This window comes from Equus asinus, chromosome 8 (genome assembly GCF_041296235.1).
Source record: "Equus asinus isolate D_3611 breed Donkey chromosome 8, EquAss-T2T_v2, whole genome shotgun sequence".
Taxonomy (NCBI): domain Eukaryota; kingdom Metazoa; phylum Chordata; class Mammalia; order Perissodactyla; family Equidae; genus Equus; species Equus asinus.
This window is the reverse complement of record NC_091797.1, coordinates 26,067,248-26,084,913: the sequence shown is the minus strand read 5'-3', so window position 1 is coordinate 26,084,913 and position 17,666 is coordinate 26,067,248. Positions and strand designations below refer to the sequence as shown.

At 40.9% G+C, this 17,666-nt stretch overlaps 1 protein-coding gene across 1 annotated transcript; it reads left to right on the top strand.

Moving 5' to 3' along the window:
- The first annotated feature begins 338 nt into the window (after window positions 1-338).
- LOC139045841 (dynein axonemal heavy chain 8-like) lies at window positions 339-17,647 on the top strand. The gene is made up of 3 exons (XM_070514985.1): window positions 339-507; window positions 9,750-10,219; window positions 10,328-17,647. Exons 2-3 carry the CDS (start codon window positions 9,794-9,796, stop codon window positions 10,514-10,516), a joined length of 615 nt encoding a protein of 204 aa, XP_070371086.1. The 5' UTR covers window positions 339-507; window positions 9,750-9,793; the 3' UTR covers window positions 10,517-17,647.
- Window positions 17,648-17,666: the final 19 nt, after the last annotated feature.

The following is a 17,666-nucleotide window of genomic DNA, read 5'->3' as shown; positions in this document are numbered from 1 at the left end:
CAAGTCTATTCTCTGTTTTAAGTCATAGGTTTCCAAGCAAACGACTTCAGCACAAAACATTTAATGTTCTCCAGCGAAACAGTGAGTAACTTCAGAAAATGTAAAGGTCATAGAAAACGTTACTTTATATATTTACGCGTTTCCATGCCAATCCCCTCAAGGCATACCTTGGAATCCTCCCATCCCCCACTCCCCACTCCCCCAAATTTCCGTCTCCTTCAGCGGCCCGGAGGCCCCTAAACAATGTTTCACTTCTCCGGCTGTTGGCGTGAGTGTCCCCACGCCTAAGTGCGCGGGGCTGGGGGCGAGGGGAAGGGGGCGGGAGCAGGAGGCTCGGGGAGCCCGCGCTCCACCAGCCAGCATCTCGCAGCCCGCGGGCAGCAGCGCCCTGCGGAGCCCGCGCGGGGCGCCCGGGACCGAACGGGTCTCGGACTCCCAACGGTCCAGCCTCGGTGGCCGCGGAGCCGGGCACAGCTCCGGGGCAGCGCGGCGCTCCCGGCGGCCTGGGTGAGCGGAGGGCGGCTGGGCGGCGGGGCGGCGGGGCGGCGAGGCGCGGGCGGGGCCGGCTCGGAGCGCGGCAGCGGGGCTCCAGTACGGAGCCCTCCTCGGCGGGGTCCCTGGCCCGCGGAGGCCCGGCCTGCCTTCCTCCCTTTTGGGGGAGTAGAGTCTTTGCTAAAATTAGGTCCGACCCCCCAACCAACCTTCCAACCAGCCCAGTTAGCATCCTGCTGCAAACCCCCAGCTAAGTGACTGCCCTTTGTAAATCCCAGGCTCTTTGGGGGGACCTCGAAGTGACTTCACACCGCACTCCCTCTTCTAAGAATTCAAAACTAAAAGAGCCCAAATACCCATCCCTCCAGGCTTATTTTCCGCCCCTCTCCCCTCCTCACTTCCCTACACCCCGAAAGTTTCATCACTGAATTACCCATGTTTCCCCAGCAAGTTGTGCCTTTCCCAGCCTTCTTGCTTTTGCACCCCACTAACCCCACCTTCTACCTAGAATACTCCCCTCCCCCATCCTCTCGGGACAGCTCTTTTCAGACCCAACTCAAATGTCATCTTCTGTGTCAAATTTTTTCCAGAAGTTTCTTTTCCTGCCAGTCTCTCTCAGCCCTTTGTTAATTCACCTTTTCTTGACGTTGACCACCCTGTGTGTGTGTTTCCCGGTCTGTCTCCCCAATTTGTGCGTTTTGCTTTGGAGGGGCTCCTTAGTTTTATTTTTAGCCAGAGCAGCCAAGCTGGCAGAAGCCCCTCAATAATCACCGGTGTATGAATGCGGGAAGGGATAGCGTTACAGGAATGGGCAGAAGGGAAAGGAGTTTGGTTGAAGTGGCTTTGCACTTAAAATGCAGGGGTGCAACTTGCTCACTTACTTCAGTATTCTACACGTGGAGGAGTCCAACATCCTATTACGCCTGAAAATGACTAGGAATGCTTTGTGGAGGTCCAATGAACCTCCAAAATTGAGCTTTAGGAGAAGGGGTGGTGAGAATTTAGAATGATTGGATGTAGCAGAAAGTCCTTTGTGGAGGAGATGGGAGGACGGGAGGGAGAAGATGAACGAGTGTTTATCCTGCATTCACTCTTGTGCTCTTATGGCTAGCAAACTGTGAATACTTGGAGTAAGGACCTGCCTCTTTCATTGCAGAAGTAATCTTGTGAAATCCTACAATTCTTAGAGAATTTTAGAGTCCTTTTTTTTTTTTGCTGAGGAAGATTGGCCCTGAGCTAACATCTACACCAATCTTCCTCTATTTTGTAGGCGGGACACCACCACAGCGTGGCTTGTTGAGTGGTATGTAGGTCCATGCCCGGGATCAAAACCTGCAAACCCCAGGTTGCCAAAGCAAAGTGGGAGAACCCAACCACTAGGCCACCAGGCTGGTTCCCTAGGTTCTAAATTTTAAGTCCTAAGATATATAGGGGAAAAAATATAAACATACAGGGGCTGGTGGTGGCATAGTGGTTAAGTTCGGCAAGCTCAGCTTCTGGTGGCGCAGGTTGGGATCCCCTGGGTGGACCTACACCACTGTTTGGCAGCCATGCTATGGCGGCAACCCACACACAAAATAGAGGAAGATTAGCACAGATGTTACCTCAGGGTGAATCTTCCTCAAGCGAAAAAGAGGAAGGTTTGCAACAGGTGTTAGCTCAGGACGAATCTTCCTCAGCAAAAGAATATATATAAACACATATTGTATGTTATTGTATATGATATACACACATAAAATACATGTAAAATATGCACATGATTATATTTTTTAAAGGACCATACAGAAAGTTATAAAATTGAAAAGTACAGTTCTGGGGCTGGCCTGGTGGCACAGCAGTTAAGTGCGCACATTCTGCTTCAGCGACCCGGGGTTCACTGATTTGGATCCCGGGTGCGGACATGGCACTGCTTGTCAAGCCATGCTGTGGTAGGCTTCCCACATATAAAGTGGAGGAAGATGGGCATGGATGTTAGCTCAGGGCCAGTCTTCCTCAGCAAAAAGAGGAAGATTGGCAGGTGTTAGCTCAGGGCTAATCTTCCTTAAAAAAAAAGCAAAAAAGAAAAGAAAAATACAGTTCTTCCTCTACTTCCCTCCCTCAGGCTTTCTCACTCAAGGTGATCATTGTTAATAATTTATTGTGTATCTTCCCTAGAAAGCTTTCAGTGTATTTTACCAAATCTATTACTGATTGTAATTTTATGTAATTACATAAATGCAAATTGCGTAATATATGTAATTGCTTACAGAAAAAATATGAGGATAGAAAACATGCTACCAATTAAACCTTTTTAGAGTGTGCATCTTAGAATAGATGAAATACCATATATATGCATATACACACTTTAAAAAATTTATACACTTGGTCTCATTATGCAGTGTTGTTAGCTTGCTTTTTTTCTTTCCATGTAACAATGTCTTGCAAATATTTTTATAGCTATATATACAGCTCTACCTCATTCTTTTTATTGCTAATATCTGCATTAAAATTTTATTGGACAGGGTACTACAGTACGATTAATGGGTCCTTTATTAGGGGATACTTTGATTGTTTCCAGGGAGTGTGTTTGTTTTCTTGCTTGTGTTTGCTGTCACAAGCATGTTGCAGTGAACAACCAAGCTTGTTGGTATGTACACACACATGCACACACACTTATAGAATGTGTGTCTATAGTAAGTTCATCTGTGTTTGCTAAGATTGTTCCATTTCAACTATGTCATCTATTCAAAGTGTTGCTGCAGTTTTTAGGAATTTCTCTGTATAAAGTAGTTGGAGACATTTTCTAACTTAAAATTAAACAGTTGCTTCACTCTTTGGAAGTGGTAGCTGATATTTTAATATTTAGACTTCATTACATACCAAGGACGATTTGAGATTTGAAAACTATGTAAAAAATGTATCTCAAATTATTTTGTTAGAGGAAGAATTCTACAACTGCCCCTAAGCAAAATCTCCCAGTGCCCAAAATGGCAGTGGTTATCTATTTATTTACAGAGTCGTAGCTGTATGATTCATTTAAAAATTTTTAAACCATAACAAACTATTTAGAATGGATTTGTTTCTCAACCATGATAGTGATTAATTCCTGGGTATCAGTTTCCTATATTTGGTGTTGACAGACTGCTAACCCTAAAGACTATGTTCCCAAAATAAGAGCCTGTCCTGTCCTTAGCTTGAAATCTATGTAAGTCAGCGCTCAATTGATGAGCACAATAGGAACTCTTTACATAGAACGTGTATTCTGTGAGGAGTATTCTAATCAACTTCTGAAGTTAAATGCAGGTTTTTTTCCTTAAACAGCTTTATGTAAATCTCAAGGAATGTGAGGTAACAAGACACACATAGAGTAGAAAGTTGTATATATTTAAATATGTTTACCTGAATTAAGGCTATCGCTTATGTTTATTAGATTACCATGTGAGCAGAGTAATTCACAGTGACTTCTTTCAGTGTATTTTATTATAAATTTGGTAAATTCTTGATTCAGAGATTTTTGGAAACTACCTGGGAGTGCTGGCCCAAAAGCATCGAGTAGACCTGAATCTACTCCCTAACATGTTAACATTAAGAATCTGTGCTTGTATAAAACCGCATTTTATGATTTGTTGATTTCAACTGATTCTGAATCCTTGCTTTTTGTGACCTTTTGGAAGAACAAATAGGATAGGGCATAATTCTAAACTTATTTTTCCCAACTAAATTCTCCCCTTTTTGACCTCTTCGTGGCTTTTCCTCTTTACTTCTATCTCTAGATTTCTTCCCTCTGCTTGTTAGTGAATTGCACTTGTCCTTCAAGGCCATCTTATGTCCAAACCCTCCACAAAATCCTCTTGTCTATTTTGTCCACACTAACTTCTTCCTTCTCTGAACTCTTTTTCCAGTGGAACTCCACAGTTTTACACTCTTGATTGATTTGTGAGGATTACTTATCTCCCTAATAAGATTGTGCATTCTCGAGGACTAGAGTCTTGCCTTGCCTTCTGTCTCCCAGGGTGAATCTCATAGCCCTGGGCACGTAATATGGCGGCCGTGGCTGTGGCACAGAGATAGAGGGAGAAGCCTTCATTTTTTTCTTCTCATTCTACTGTCTGCCTTCCAGCTTTCCTTCTTTCTTTTCTTTTTCCCTTTCCTTTTTACTTGCTTTCAGTTTCCCTTCTCTGAGCCTATGGATTCAGCCTGACCTTAGTAACCATAGACATTGTTTAACCTACCTGGTGATATTCAGAGCTAACTTAAGCATTTTTAGCTTTTAATATCCTTTCTTTGCAAGATTACAAATAGCGATTTGAGCAAAGGGGGAAACTGAGGCCTACAGATGTTTAACATGGTTAACAGCTCCTCAATGCCTAAACTGATTGTATCTTTTTTGTTTTTTAATCTTTCTCTCTTCTTTAGTTTCAAAATGCTTTTTTTTCCCTCGGTGGATTTGAGGGGAAGTTTTCCAAACAAAAACCTCCTGATAGACTGTCAGTAAATTGGTCATTTCCTCAGTCAGTGTTTATCATGTTTTTCTTTTCTTTTTTTAAGTAACATTTTAAAATTGAGATCCACTTCACGTAACATAAAATTCACCCTGTTAATTAAAGCATACACTTCAGTAGTTTTTATTGTGTTCACTGTGTTGTGCAACCATAACCACTATCTAATTCCAGAACATTTCCATCACCCAGAAAAGAAACCCGTGCCTATGAGCAGTTAGGCTCAATTCTTCCCCTCATCCCCTGGCAACCACTGATCTACTTTCTGTCTCTATGGATTTGCCTTTCTGACCCGTTTATATAAATAGATTCATACAATATGTAGCCTTTTGGGGGCCGGCCCCATGGTGCAGCCGTTAAGTTCGCATGTTTCGCTTTGGCGGCCCAGGTTCCGCCGGTTGGGATCCCAGGTGCAGACATGGCACCGCTTGTCAAGCCATGCTGTGGCAGGCATCCCACATAAAAAGTAGAGGAAGATGGGTACGGATGTTAGCTCAGGGCCAGTCTTCCTCAAAAAAAACGTAACCTTTTGTGTCTGACTTCTTTCACTTAGTGTGATGTTTTCAAGGTTCATCCACGTTGTAGCATGTGACAGTCCTTCATTCCTTCTTATGATTGAAAAATATTCCATTTTATGGATATACCACATTTTGTTTATGTGTTCATCACCTATTTGGACATTTAGGTTGTTTCCACTTTATGGCTATTGTGGATAATGCTACCATGAACATTTGTGTACAAATTTTTGTGTGAACATATGTTATCAATTCTCTTGGGTGGAATGGCTACTAGAATTCCACCTAGGAGTGAAATTATTGGATCTTATGATAATTCTGTGTTTAGCTTTTTGAGAAACTGCTAGACCGTTTCCCACAGAGGCTGCACTGTTTTACATTCCTGCCAGCAATGTATGAAGATTTAAATTTCTCTGCATCCTTGCCAACAGTTTTTATTGTCTTTTTAAACAAAATTATAGCCATCCTATTGGGTGTAAAGTGCTATCTTGTTGTGGTTTTGATTTGCATTTCCCTAAGGGCTAATGATGTTGAATATCTTTTCATGCACTTGTTGGTCATTTGTATATCTTCTTTTGGAAATATCTACTTTGATTCTTTGCCCATTTTTAAATTGCCTATTTTATATTGAGTTATTTGTCTTTCTTTTCTTTCTTTTTCTTTTTGAGGAAGATTGGCTCTGAGCTAACATCTGTTATCAGTCTTCCTCTTTTTATTTGAGGAAGATTGTCCCTAAGCTAACTTCCATAACAATATTCCTCTATTTTTTTTGTATGTGGGATGCCACCACAGCATGGCTTGGTGAGTGGTGTGTAGGTCCGTGCCCGGGATCCGAACCTGTGAACCCCAGGCTGCCGAAGCAGAGCATGGGAACTTAACTGCTATGCCACTGGGCCAGCTCCTGTCTTTTCACTTTTTGATAATGTCTTTGGTGCATAAAAGTTTTTAATTTTGATTAAGTTTATTAATTTTTTTCTTTTGTTGCTTGTGGCTTTATGTGTCATATCCAAAAAATCATTCCCTAATCCAAGATTTGGACAACTCTGCCTAATCCAAAGTCACGAAGATTTTCACCTGTGTTTCCTTCTAAAAGTTTTATAATTATTGCTCTTAAATTTAGGTCTTTGATCCATTTTGAATTAATTTTTTTATATGGTGTGAGATAGAGATCCAAATTCATTCTCTTACAGGTGTATCCACATGTTTTTCCAGTTGTCCCAGTACCATCTGTTGAAAAGACTGTTATTTCCCAGTTGAACTATCTCGGCACTCTTGTGAAAAATCAATTGACTGTAAATGTATGAATTATTTCTAGCCTCTCTAATCTATTTCATTGGTCTATATGTCTGTCCTTATGCCAGTACCACATTGTTTTGATTACTGTAGCCTGTAGTAAGTTTTGAAATTGGGGTAAGTGTGAGTCCTCCAACTGGCCATTTATTTTAAAAGAAATGAAACTTATCATCTTAACAGAACATAGAGGTTGAAAGACTGAAATTAATTAGGTTTATTAGTGTTATAAAAAATGCTCAATATATATATATGTTGAATACATATATGTTGAATATTAAATGTATTGAATATTAAATATATTGAATACTAATATAATGTTATTTCTATTCTCTGTGTGTGTGTGTGTGTGTGTATATATATATATATATATATATATATATATATTTTTTTTTTTTTTTTTAAATCAAGCACAGTTATATATATCACCAAGCACAGAATCTGGCATTTAATTGTTGGCAGTTAGTATTACTTGCTCAGTCTTCTCCATGGAAGTTGTATGTATCCTCCCAAGACTTATCTTAAATGACAGCTCTTCCTTAGGGATTTCCCTCCCAGGCTTTCTCCTCTGATACCGCAGATTCTTGTGCACACTTTGGCTGGTTCCAATGAAACTGTAAGTGTTTGTCAGTATGTTTGCCTCCCTCATTAGGCTGTGCACTCCTTGCCAATGCCTAGAGGTGAGAGAACAGTGCTTGTTTCAGGAAATACAAAAGCTGTTTTGACTTCAGACAGCACAGACTGCAAAGGCAATAGAAAAAACTGGAGAGAGAGGTTGGAACTGAGTCAGGGAAGCCCTGGAGGACTCAAGAATTCGTATTTGGCACCCAGCGGAGGCCTGTATAGGGCAGTGATCTGGTATGATCTGAAGTTTAAAGAGATCATTCTTGGCTGTATGATTGGGTAAGACCTGTAACTTATCTGAATCCTGACTTCATTATCAATAAGGGAGAGTTGAACTAGGTGATTTATAAGGGTTTTTTCTACTTCTGAAATTATGTGCCATGAATCTCAACTATCTGGAATCCTCAGGGAATGAATTGTGTTGGATAATAACATTTTATGAAAATTTAATCTGTGCCAACACTTTAAAAATAGTAGCCATTTTTAGAGGGAAAACTCATTAAGAATTATTGCATACTTCCCTGATTTCTTAAACAAAATATCATGATTCAATTTTCACTTTTCTTTGATGGCTTAAATAATAGGGGCTCTGTAGTGGCTCAGATAACTGTGTGACTCTAGAAAGAGCACTGGTTGCCTACAGAGAAATTCTCCAGTCCTGCTGAGCTCAATCAGTACATGTGTTGTACCATTATATTGAAATTAAAGTAAATTTTACTTTGGTTTCAGAAACCAGACGACCATGCCTATCAATATCCTTTGAGAGAAGGCATGATTCTCTTACTGAGTAAAGTGCATTGTTTTGCAGAATTCAAAAGCATAAATCTGAGCAGAGTGATAGTCAGTTGATATGACTTCACTAATATGTATCATTATACTTGTTCTTGAGTTATTATAGATCGCATGACCAACTCCTCTAGGCCAATTTCAAGTGTGAGAATGTAATGCACACACAACTCCTGGGTATCGTAGATTTTCATTGTATCCAATAATAACTCAAGGATGTGTAATTAGTTATTTTCCAAGCATATTTACTTATGTGTGAAGAAGATAGACAGTAATTGTGGCCAAGGAACAAAGACAAAACCTAGGATTTATAAAAGAGGAGTGAGCAAAAAAACCCTGCAGATTTTACGAACAATGTTTCCTATTTGCACATCTTGGGGGTAGGAGTGTAAACATATTAGCAGGCAGCTAAAAGATAGGTTAGTTTGGGTATTTCTGTTCTTGAGTAGACCAATTTAGGATATCAAAGAAAACTATTTTAGCTATTTATGGGTTCTTTGAAAAACCTGGTGAGGGCAGCTGTGGGGTACAGGTTATAGGCTGTCTCTGTGTCTTACGGAGGCTGCTGATGGCCCTCCATAAGAAGCACCGTCTTACTTAGGTCAGATCTGCTGCAGTATCCTCAGAATTTCTCCCTAGAAAACCTCTTTCTCTGTCTTCTTATTTTGAATTATGTGCTTTGGAATTTATTCTTTTCTTCTTCAAGTATTTACTATTATTCTGGTTTCTGACTCTTAGCCATATCCTGAAAACTTCTTTTTTAATGGAGGCTTGGTTATTACCCTATAATATGGTTTTTTCCATAACTGACATTTTCTCCCATTCCACTGGTGTCCCCTAATTTTCCTGGTTATGTACTCACGATAACTCCCACACTCCCTTATAATTAGAGCTTCTCTGATTGGGTAGGTCAGACTTATACTTTCTATGATACCATTGCTTCAATAAATAGTCATAATTACATTTTAGCATGAATTTTGTTTGGAGTTGGGATATTCATTATGGCTACTAAGAGGACATTTTATGCTTTTGCAGAGTTCTCGGTTATGCTCATATAGATGAGGTAGATGGATGGGCAGTTGAGTATCTGGTTGGTGAATTGTATTATATCAGAGAGTTCCTCCAAGCAAGGAACATTTCGGTTCATGTAGCTCTTTGCTTGGTCTCTTGGACAAGTCAGCATCTCCGCGGTGATCACCAATGGGTCTTCTACTACAGTGGCTGTCAATCATTTTTCAGCCCTTGCATACGGAAGACAGGTGCCCTCCCACCAGTTGCAGTGGTTCCTATGACAGGGATGGTATGTGTGTGGAGCCGCAGCCCTCTGGGGGCATATCGTAATCAGGAGGAGCGCTTATAGTTTGCAAACGCCCCTAGGGGTGTGTGTGCGCGTGCTGTCCCCCTTAAAAAAAATAATCTCTCTAGTCCTGTAAACTTAGCTTCTTTAGACAATAAAGAAGAAAAAAATGATTTTGCTACCTGTCTGGCTTCAAGGGGAGGATTAAGTTAATGCATAACACTCAACTTACGGTGCAATTTTAAAGAAAACATTTTATAATCCTAGGTTTTGAAGTTTAAAGTGTTCTGCAGAAGGAAAGAGGGAACAACATGAGCGCTGAACAAGTTGGCCCAAGGGCTCCAGAAGAGGCAGCTCCTCCTTCTTCGGAAGAGACAGCCCCTCCTTCAGAAGATATTGCCCCTCCGGATCTGCAAGATGAGGCTCCACCTCCTTTGAAAGAAAAATCCCCGCCCCCTCCAGGAGAGGCAGCCTTTGCGGAAGATGCTGCCCATCCTTTCCAAGAAGGTCCTTCGCCTTCTGCAAGCGATTATCTGAATCTCATTCCTTCTGAGGAAAAGATAATTCTTCCAGACGATGACGAGCCGGATCCACATAGAGTTCGACCTAGGCCTGCACCCCGATTGGTCCAATCAGTGCTTTCTGAAATGCTCTCTCAGTCTTCCCGTAGGTCATCCAAATTTCGCCGGAGCATGAGTGGCATTCCAAATCTACAGGAAACATTGAAGGAGAAACAGGTTTTGCTTATAATAAGGTTTTTTATATGTGTCTCTTTAATGCAAATGAAATATATTGGTGGTTTTTCTTCGTATTTACAGTTTTTACACGTAGTTTTCTTTCTTCAGGCAAGATTTAGAGATGCAAGGGAAAGCCGAAGACTGAAAATTGACCCTTTATACAAATATATATTTGAAATTCTATCGGAAAATCTTGGCCTGGACTTAGTAACAGTTGAAGAATTAATTTTGGATTCTCTGTCTGTGAGTTTGTCTTATCATTATTTATTTATTCATTTTTTAAAGATTGGCACCTGAGCTAACATCTGTTGCCAATCTTCTTCTTTTTATTTTTTTTCTTTGTCTTCTCCCCAAAGCCCCCCAGTTTATAGTTGTATGTTCCGGTTGTAGGTCCTTCTGGCTCTGCTATGTGGGACGCCACCTCAGTGTGGCTTGATGAGTGGTGCCATGTCCGTGCCCAGCATCCAAACCGGTGAAACCCTGGGCCGCTGAAGCAGAGCTCGAGAACTTAAGCACTTGGCCATGGGGCCGGCCCCCACTACTTTTTAAATTGCTCTTTGAAAAGTGATTGATTTAAGAAACTGGCATCATTGTCATGAACAACAAAACATTCAGAAAGAGAAGGTTGGAATTTTACTGAGTAGAGAAGCTTTATTTTATGTAGTTATAGCCAGTTGATTGATATCTCTAGTAAGGTCTATTATTGAGGAGGAAGGAAAGAGAAGAGTTAGCAGCTAGAATTTGGCTAAGATTCTGACTCAAAATGGCTTCTTCAGAAGTTAGAGAGATAGTCAAGCACAGGTAGAGTAATATTTTAAAAGTACAGGTTATATGAATTACATATGCAGATTATTTAGATAGATAAGTAAACTACATAAATATGAGCTAGGGAACAGTGACTATTGCATGAGTTTAGTAGAAAACTGGGCAATTACCATATGTCTCACTGTGCCAGCCCTGGATTATGCCTACTTTCCTGGCATCCTAAAAGGGTCACTCCTAAAAAGGTCCCAGTTTTGGAGGATGAATTTATATGGTCACTCTAATTATATATGATAAGCTGTGGCTTTCATAGTAGCTCTCAGAAGCAGTGTCACAGCTTCCTTCCCCATATCTCTGATGCTAAATTAATTTTCAATAAGATTACTACTAGCTACTTGAGCTTTTCATCAACTCTAGGAGTGGACTGGACTGGAGTCTCAGCAAGACCAGTGAGCAGGTGCATACTGGTAGTGAGCCGATTGGCTCACTGAAGACGTTGGTGAGAGAGTTGGGGTGGGGGCGGTGTTTGGTGAGGTTGTCATCGTTGGGGTCCATACATCCAACTTTTACAGGGACCAGTGAACTTAGGCAAAATTCTTTAGCTTGCTCTAGGAGCTAAGATTCTGTGGAATGGTTCCTAAAAGAGCCTCTCTCTTGCTTGATGCAATGTGTTGCCAAATTCTGGAAAGTTGTCTGCCCTTCATTTCTTCCAGGACCCTTATAAAACTTTAGAACTGGCAGTCCCCTGACTGTGTAAATGGGATTGCTGGTTTTTATGCTCTGTTATTGTGTTACATTGAGATGGGAATGTGATTGATGCAGAGAGGTCAATAACTCAGTGATTTTAATGGCAAAGAATAGAAAAATGCATGGAGATGTTACATAAAACAAGAGGTGCCGCAGCAAGCACCTGGAAGTAGGGTGTGGTTTCCCAAGTCCCCAGTGTTCCCTGCAGGAATGTAGGGGTGTAGTCAAGGATGGCTTCATGGGCATGTGGGCTGTGCAGTCGAACAGGCCCCTGTGCTGAAGGGCCCTGCACTTGGTTTAATGATCTCCTGTTGCCATCTTGATATTCTTAATAATTTTTTAACAAGTGGTCCTCCATTTTCGTTTTGCACTGGGCCCCACAAATTCTGTAGCCTGCCTTGGCTGTGGATGATACCACCCATATAGTAAGAGGATTCTCTTTGCCATTCTTGGGTTGGTTTTGTTTGTTTGTATTGTTTTTTTAATTTGCTTTAATACTCTCCTGGCCTCCCTTCCATACTGACTATTTTGGCTCCTCTGGAGACTCTGGCTGTGTGTCTATCTATTCTCCAAGTAGAAGAAAGTGGTACAAAACAACCCTATACACGTGCCTGAGTAGATGACTATGAGATGAAGGAAAGGCCAGTTTCTAAGAGAGTGTTTCTAAGTAGGCCCAGGCTTCAGGCCTGTCCCGAGGACCATTCCTTCCCTTGGTTAGAGAGGAAATCAGTTGGTGATCAACTTTGTTTCACCTGAAATTTGCTACATCAGAAATTTGGCTAACCCTGCTATTGGAATCCCAGCAACTCTACAAAGGTTAGGCATGGACTTTGAGTCTGGCCAGTGCCTTCAGTGGCAGACAGCACCTAGGACTAAGTCAGGGAGATGCGTGCCACAGAGCTAGTAATCTCACCCTTAAATATTTGCCAGCTGGCTTTCTGGGCTAAGCTTCTCTGCTTAGAGGGAGTCTTTCTCACTGACTAGCTTGTTGGCCAAGAATTGGGAGGGCCATATGCCTCCAAACCCTTCCACTTGTCATTCCTGGGGTATGTCTTGGAATTTGGGTCTAAGTGGTTAGATTCTTCCTTTTAGCCTGTCACAGACCAGGTCAGACACTGGTTAGGCTACAAGAAAGGAAATCTAGGTCTTAAGGGAAGAATCAAGCCAGGAAAGGTGTTTCCTTAAGAGTTGTTTGTAAATTGCAAAGCCACAGAGGAGGGAAGATAGCACAACCAGGAGGGAAACCAATGTCAAGATCTGGGAGAGATGAGAGTGCTTATATGGTTGAAAGGATAAGGCAAGGACATATAGTAAACTGGCATCAAGATTGGTGGACAAGTGAGTAAAAAGATGGAACAAGGAGCAATGGGTGGCATGGTTTGGTGTGGTGGTTTAGGAAACTGGGTACATGGAAAAGTTTTCCTTTTATGTGAAGCCTGGTGTACAGTTCAGAGCACAAGCACTTGTTAAAGGCACCACAACACTGAGGACAACAGAAGGTGTGATGGTTACCTTGTTTGCCTTCAGATCCATTCTCTATTCTTCTCCACCCTGCTCTGTGGCCTGGAAGGCTGAACTCTCTTGAAACTGTCATCTGGGCTCCCTTGTTCTCTGGCTGCCACATAGCTCAGGCAGTGGGAGGCCCCAGCAGAAGATTAGAGGGTGGAAGGGGAGAGAAGTCTGGTTTCTTCCCAGTTGGCCTTGTTTCTGGTCAGTGTCATGTCCTCCCGTAACTACAGCTCCTCCTGAGCATGCCCTCTCCCACAGCTCCAGTTCTCAACTTGCATCCAGCTATAGCACTGTCTCCCACCCCCACCCTTCCAGGCCTTGGGGTGGTACTGGCTCTCCTTCATTGCTAGTCCTGTTGTTGGAGTGAGTGCCACGCTTCCCTTAATCCTATTCTGGCCTCCTGAAATAGCTTCTTTATTGTATTCTTGTATTCTTGTATTGTATTCTTTCTTCAAAAACCCGTTTGATGGGACTCCTTTTCTTGCCAGGACCCTGACCAATGCAGAGGTTTCCACCACATTGGCATTCATGCTTCTGCTGCTTCCAGTTTTGCTTCTCCCTTCGTTTAGCACTGATCAAGATAGTCACAGATGTTGCTTTCCCGGCTTACACGACTGTTTCCTAAAGTCAAGGCAGCAGCAGTATGGTTCTGTGGAAAGAGCACAGATCTGGAGGCCCAGGGCTGGCGTCCAGTTGCAGGCTCCGTCCTTGTGGTTGTGTGCCTTTGGGTCCTTCACTCAAATTCTCTTTAGCTTTAGTTTTCTCTTCTGCAAGAGGGCCATTAATAATGCCACCTTAGCTAGTGCCAGGTTGTGGTGAAGCTCAGATGAACTCTTTGTAAAATGCTACGTATTATAAGTAAATTTTTAATCCACGGTCATGATTTTGGCCCATGATAATATTCACTCTGCTGGTCTCAGGAGTACACTGTGTCTAAAAAACAAGAATTCATTGCATTTGATATTTTTCTTTTTCTTTTCTTTTTTTTGGTGAGGAAGACTGGTGCCGAGCTAACATCTGTTGCCAATCTTCCTCTTTTTGCTTGAGGAAGACTGTCCCTGAGCTAACATCTGTGCCAGTCTTCCTCTATTTTGTATGTGGGATGCCACCACAGCAAGGCTTGATGAGTGGTATGTAGGTCCATACGTGGTATTTGAACCTGCGAACCCTGGGCCACTGAAGTGGAGTGCGCAAACTCAACCACTGCACTGCCAGGCTGGTCCCAATATTGTAATTTTTAGAATAGATTCTGATCCTGCCTCTGCTATACCTGTCACTGTGTATCTTAAATAAACTCCTTGAGGCTCATTTTTTTTTTAATTTAAAAAATGATGAAGGTTATGGTATGTAAAATGTCTAGCATAGAGCTTGGTTCATTTGATTGTACTTCCCTAGTCATTTTATTGATCATCATTTTCTCTTTTATTTAACAGCTGGATGCATTTACACATTTTTTTATGAAAGATGGTTGTAAGACATTGAAATTTTTGTACCAGGAAGGAGATGTTCCTGGTGTGGGTAAGGATGTTTTACAAGGGTAATGTGCTATTAGTTCATGAATGTTAAAGTACAACATATCTTTTCTTTTATCCATATCCCACATTCATAAAAAGACATTACTAGAAGCTTACATGTGGAAAAGATAGTGTCCTAAAAACAATACATTTTCAGCTCAAATATCTATTTCAGGCATTACCAAAAGGATTTAAGGAGAAAATGTGTTACAGAAAATATTGTCCTTTCTTGAGGAATGCACATTTTCACTAGAATTTAATGGCATTTTCCCTGAAATAGGTGGATGTTTTCAGATGACTGGAAATTATCATGAAACCCCTGAGAGCTCAGCAGCCGCTCCCTGTGGTCCTGGGTCAGCATCTCGTGTCTGCTGCAGATGTCAGCTGCAATATCTGGCTTCCCCTACTGTTCACATTATTCCTAAAATGATGAACATTTTACCAGGTTGCTAAACTTTTGTCTTCATACGTAGGAGTGTGCACCATCCTTTGGTCTCAGACTACTTATCTTTTAAGTCCTGTGGTTTTTACCTTTAGTGTTCTTCCTGTTGGTTCTTCCTCACTTTCCTCCTCTGCGGCCTTAGGCTAGGCTCCTACCTCATGCCTGCCCTAGGATTCCAGATTGAAAACCAGTATCTGTTCCCAGATTTCCTCTCTGAAGTTCACACTACTTAGTCCTGCCAAGTAAATCTTTTATCCTGCTGCTAGTTATTGGATTGAGTCCAAACCCCTCATTTATCCTCTAAGGCCTGTAGTAACCTGGATACACAGTACTTGGTTAATCTCGTCTATTCTTTCAGACGTGAATTTGCTCTTTTTAAGCTGATCTCTTCATGTTTTCTGTACGTACCAAGTCATTTCTGTGCCCTTTTCTCTGCCCTCCCGACTCTCGCAGAATGTCTTTCTTCTCTCCACTCAGCTAAACCCTACCGCTCCTCCAGACCACGTCATGCATTCTCTCTTCTACAGAGCCTTCCCAGAGTGTTCCAAACCACATCCCTCACTCTCCTACCCACTCCTGTCTCATTTAGAGTTTGCACTGTAAAATACAGCATTTGATTGTGTTCTTCTATTTTCATCTCATTGTTCAATACATATGTCTTTCTTCCCCAACAAAACATGTGTACTCATAATTAATGACCAGGTCTACTCTGTGGATGTTCTGTCTCTCACAGTTCTTATCCTGTGACATTATTGTATGGTCTGTATTTTCATACCTCATTAAAAATTAAAACAATAGCTGAAAATTATAGAAATATAAGGAAATATCTATAATTAGAACTAAAGACCACCCACACTCCCACTCACTTGGAATAAGCACTGTTAACTCCTTGATGAATATTCCTCTGTAACTTCTTTGGTGTATATATAGAGAGAGAGAGAGAGAGAGAGACAGAGACAGAGAGAGAGTTAAAGTTAGATATGTATTTGTAGAGTGTGTGTATATATATAGTTAGGTATATATCTATATATCTAGTATGTCTATGTATTACAAGAATAGGATCCAACTCTACTCTCATTCTATGATAGCTTTTAAATTTGATGATATTCTCTTCTCCATGTCCTAGATACATTTGTACAATTAAATTTTAAAGAGTGGCATTGTATTTCATTGGACTAATGTAACTATTACTTTCAAAACTTACCTCCTATTGCTAGAATTTAGACTGTTTACAACTTTTTGCTCCTTTGAACAATGCCTCAACTCTATGTGTATTAGGAAGACTTTTTAGGAAGAATTCCCAGGAGTGGAATTTCCAGAGAAAGGATAGACATATTTTTAATCATTATTTTTGCTACTTACAAAAGTAATGCATTTATCAACTTGGTTAATATTCCTCTACATATCTTTCTTATATGCATGTGCTAACATATAAATGCTTATTATCATTTTTAAAATGTGATCATATAATACATTTTATTCTTGACTTGCTTTTTGCACTTGACAGTATAGCCTAGACATAGTCTATGTCATTACATATAGATTTATCTCATTTAAAAAATGCTGTACAGTATCCCTTAGTACAACTGCATTGTGATTTTTAGAAACCATTCTCCAATTGATGGATCTGTCAGCCAGGAATATGTTCAGCTGTAAATAATGGAAATCCTAAGAGTGTCTTTAAACAAATAGGGGGTCTATTTTTCTCTTGTAACAATACAGTTATATTCTATTCAGTCTAATTAGTCTAGTTTTCACATGCCCACCCTTGCAGCCCTCTGAGACTGGTTTCCTCCAGAATCACCGCACAGGAGGAATCCCCAAACCCAAAGGAAGGACTGCTTGAGACAAAGCATTTTTTGTGATTTTGGGATGGGGATTTAAATATTCTTTTATCATATTTTAAATTGGTTATTGTTGTAAATAGGAAGACTGTTGATTTTTGCATATTAATATTGCAACCAACCATCAAACAGAATTCTCATTTTTAATGGTTTTTTAAAATTAAAGAAAAATTTATAATTAGATGATTGATTCGGATAGAAATTAGTTCAAAGAGGGATTTAATATAAGTTGGGTGCTATGAGTGTATTTATTCAATAGGGGACTGGATCTTCTCGAGGGAGTCAGTGAAGGCTTCCAGGAGATGTGGTGTTTCAGTTGAGATCTAGCAGATAAGCAGGAATTAGGAAGAAAAAGGATTGGATGGGACAGGAGAACAGTTTGTGTGAAGGCCCTGCCGGAGGCCAGGCCAGAGGAGCAAAGGTGCAGAAGTAGGGAAAGGCGCCAGAGGAGGTGGCAATTTAAGATCGGCAATTCTTGACATCTTTCTGTAGACAAAAAAATTTATTCTGCAGTCATATTGAAAACTTCTTAGAATAAAGTAAAGAAAAAACCAATAGTGTAAGATCTACCGTAGTTTATAACATTTGGTCACTTATGTGATCATATGCTGAATTCTTCACTTGTGTTT

What these genes read in the sequence shown, in the direction of transcription:
- LOC139045841 (XM_070514985.1), top strand. Translation starts at nt 9,794, where the DNA reads ATGAGCGCTGAACAAGTTGGCCCAAGGGCTCCAGAAGAGGCAGCTCCT. An exon ending in AAACATTGAAGGAGAAACAG is followed by an intron (nt 10,220 to 10,327) that starts GTTTTGCTTATA and finishes TTCTTTCTTCAG; the next exon opens with GCAAGATTTAGAGATGCAAG.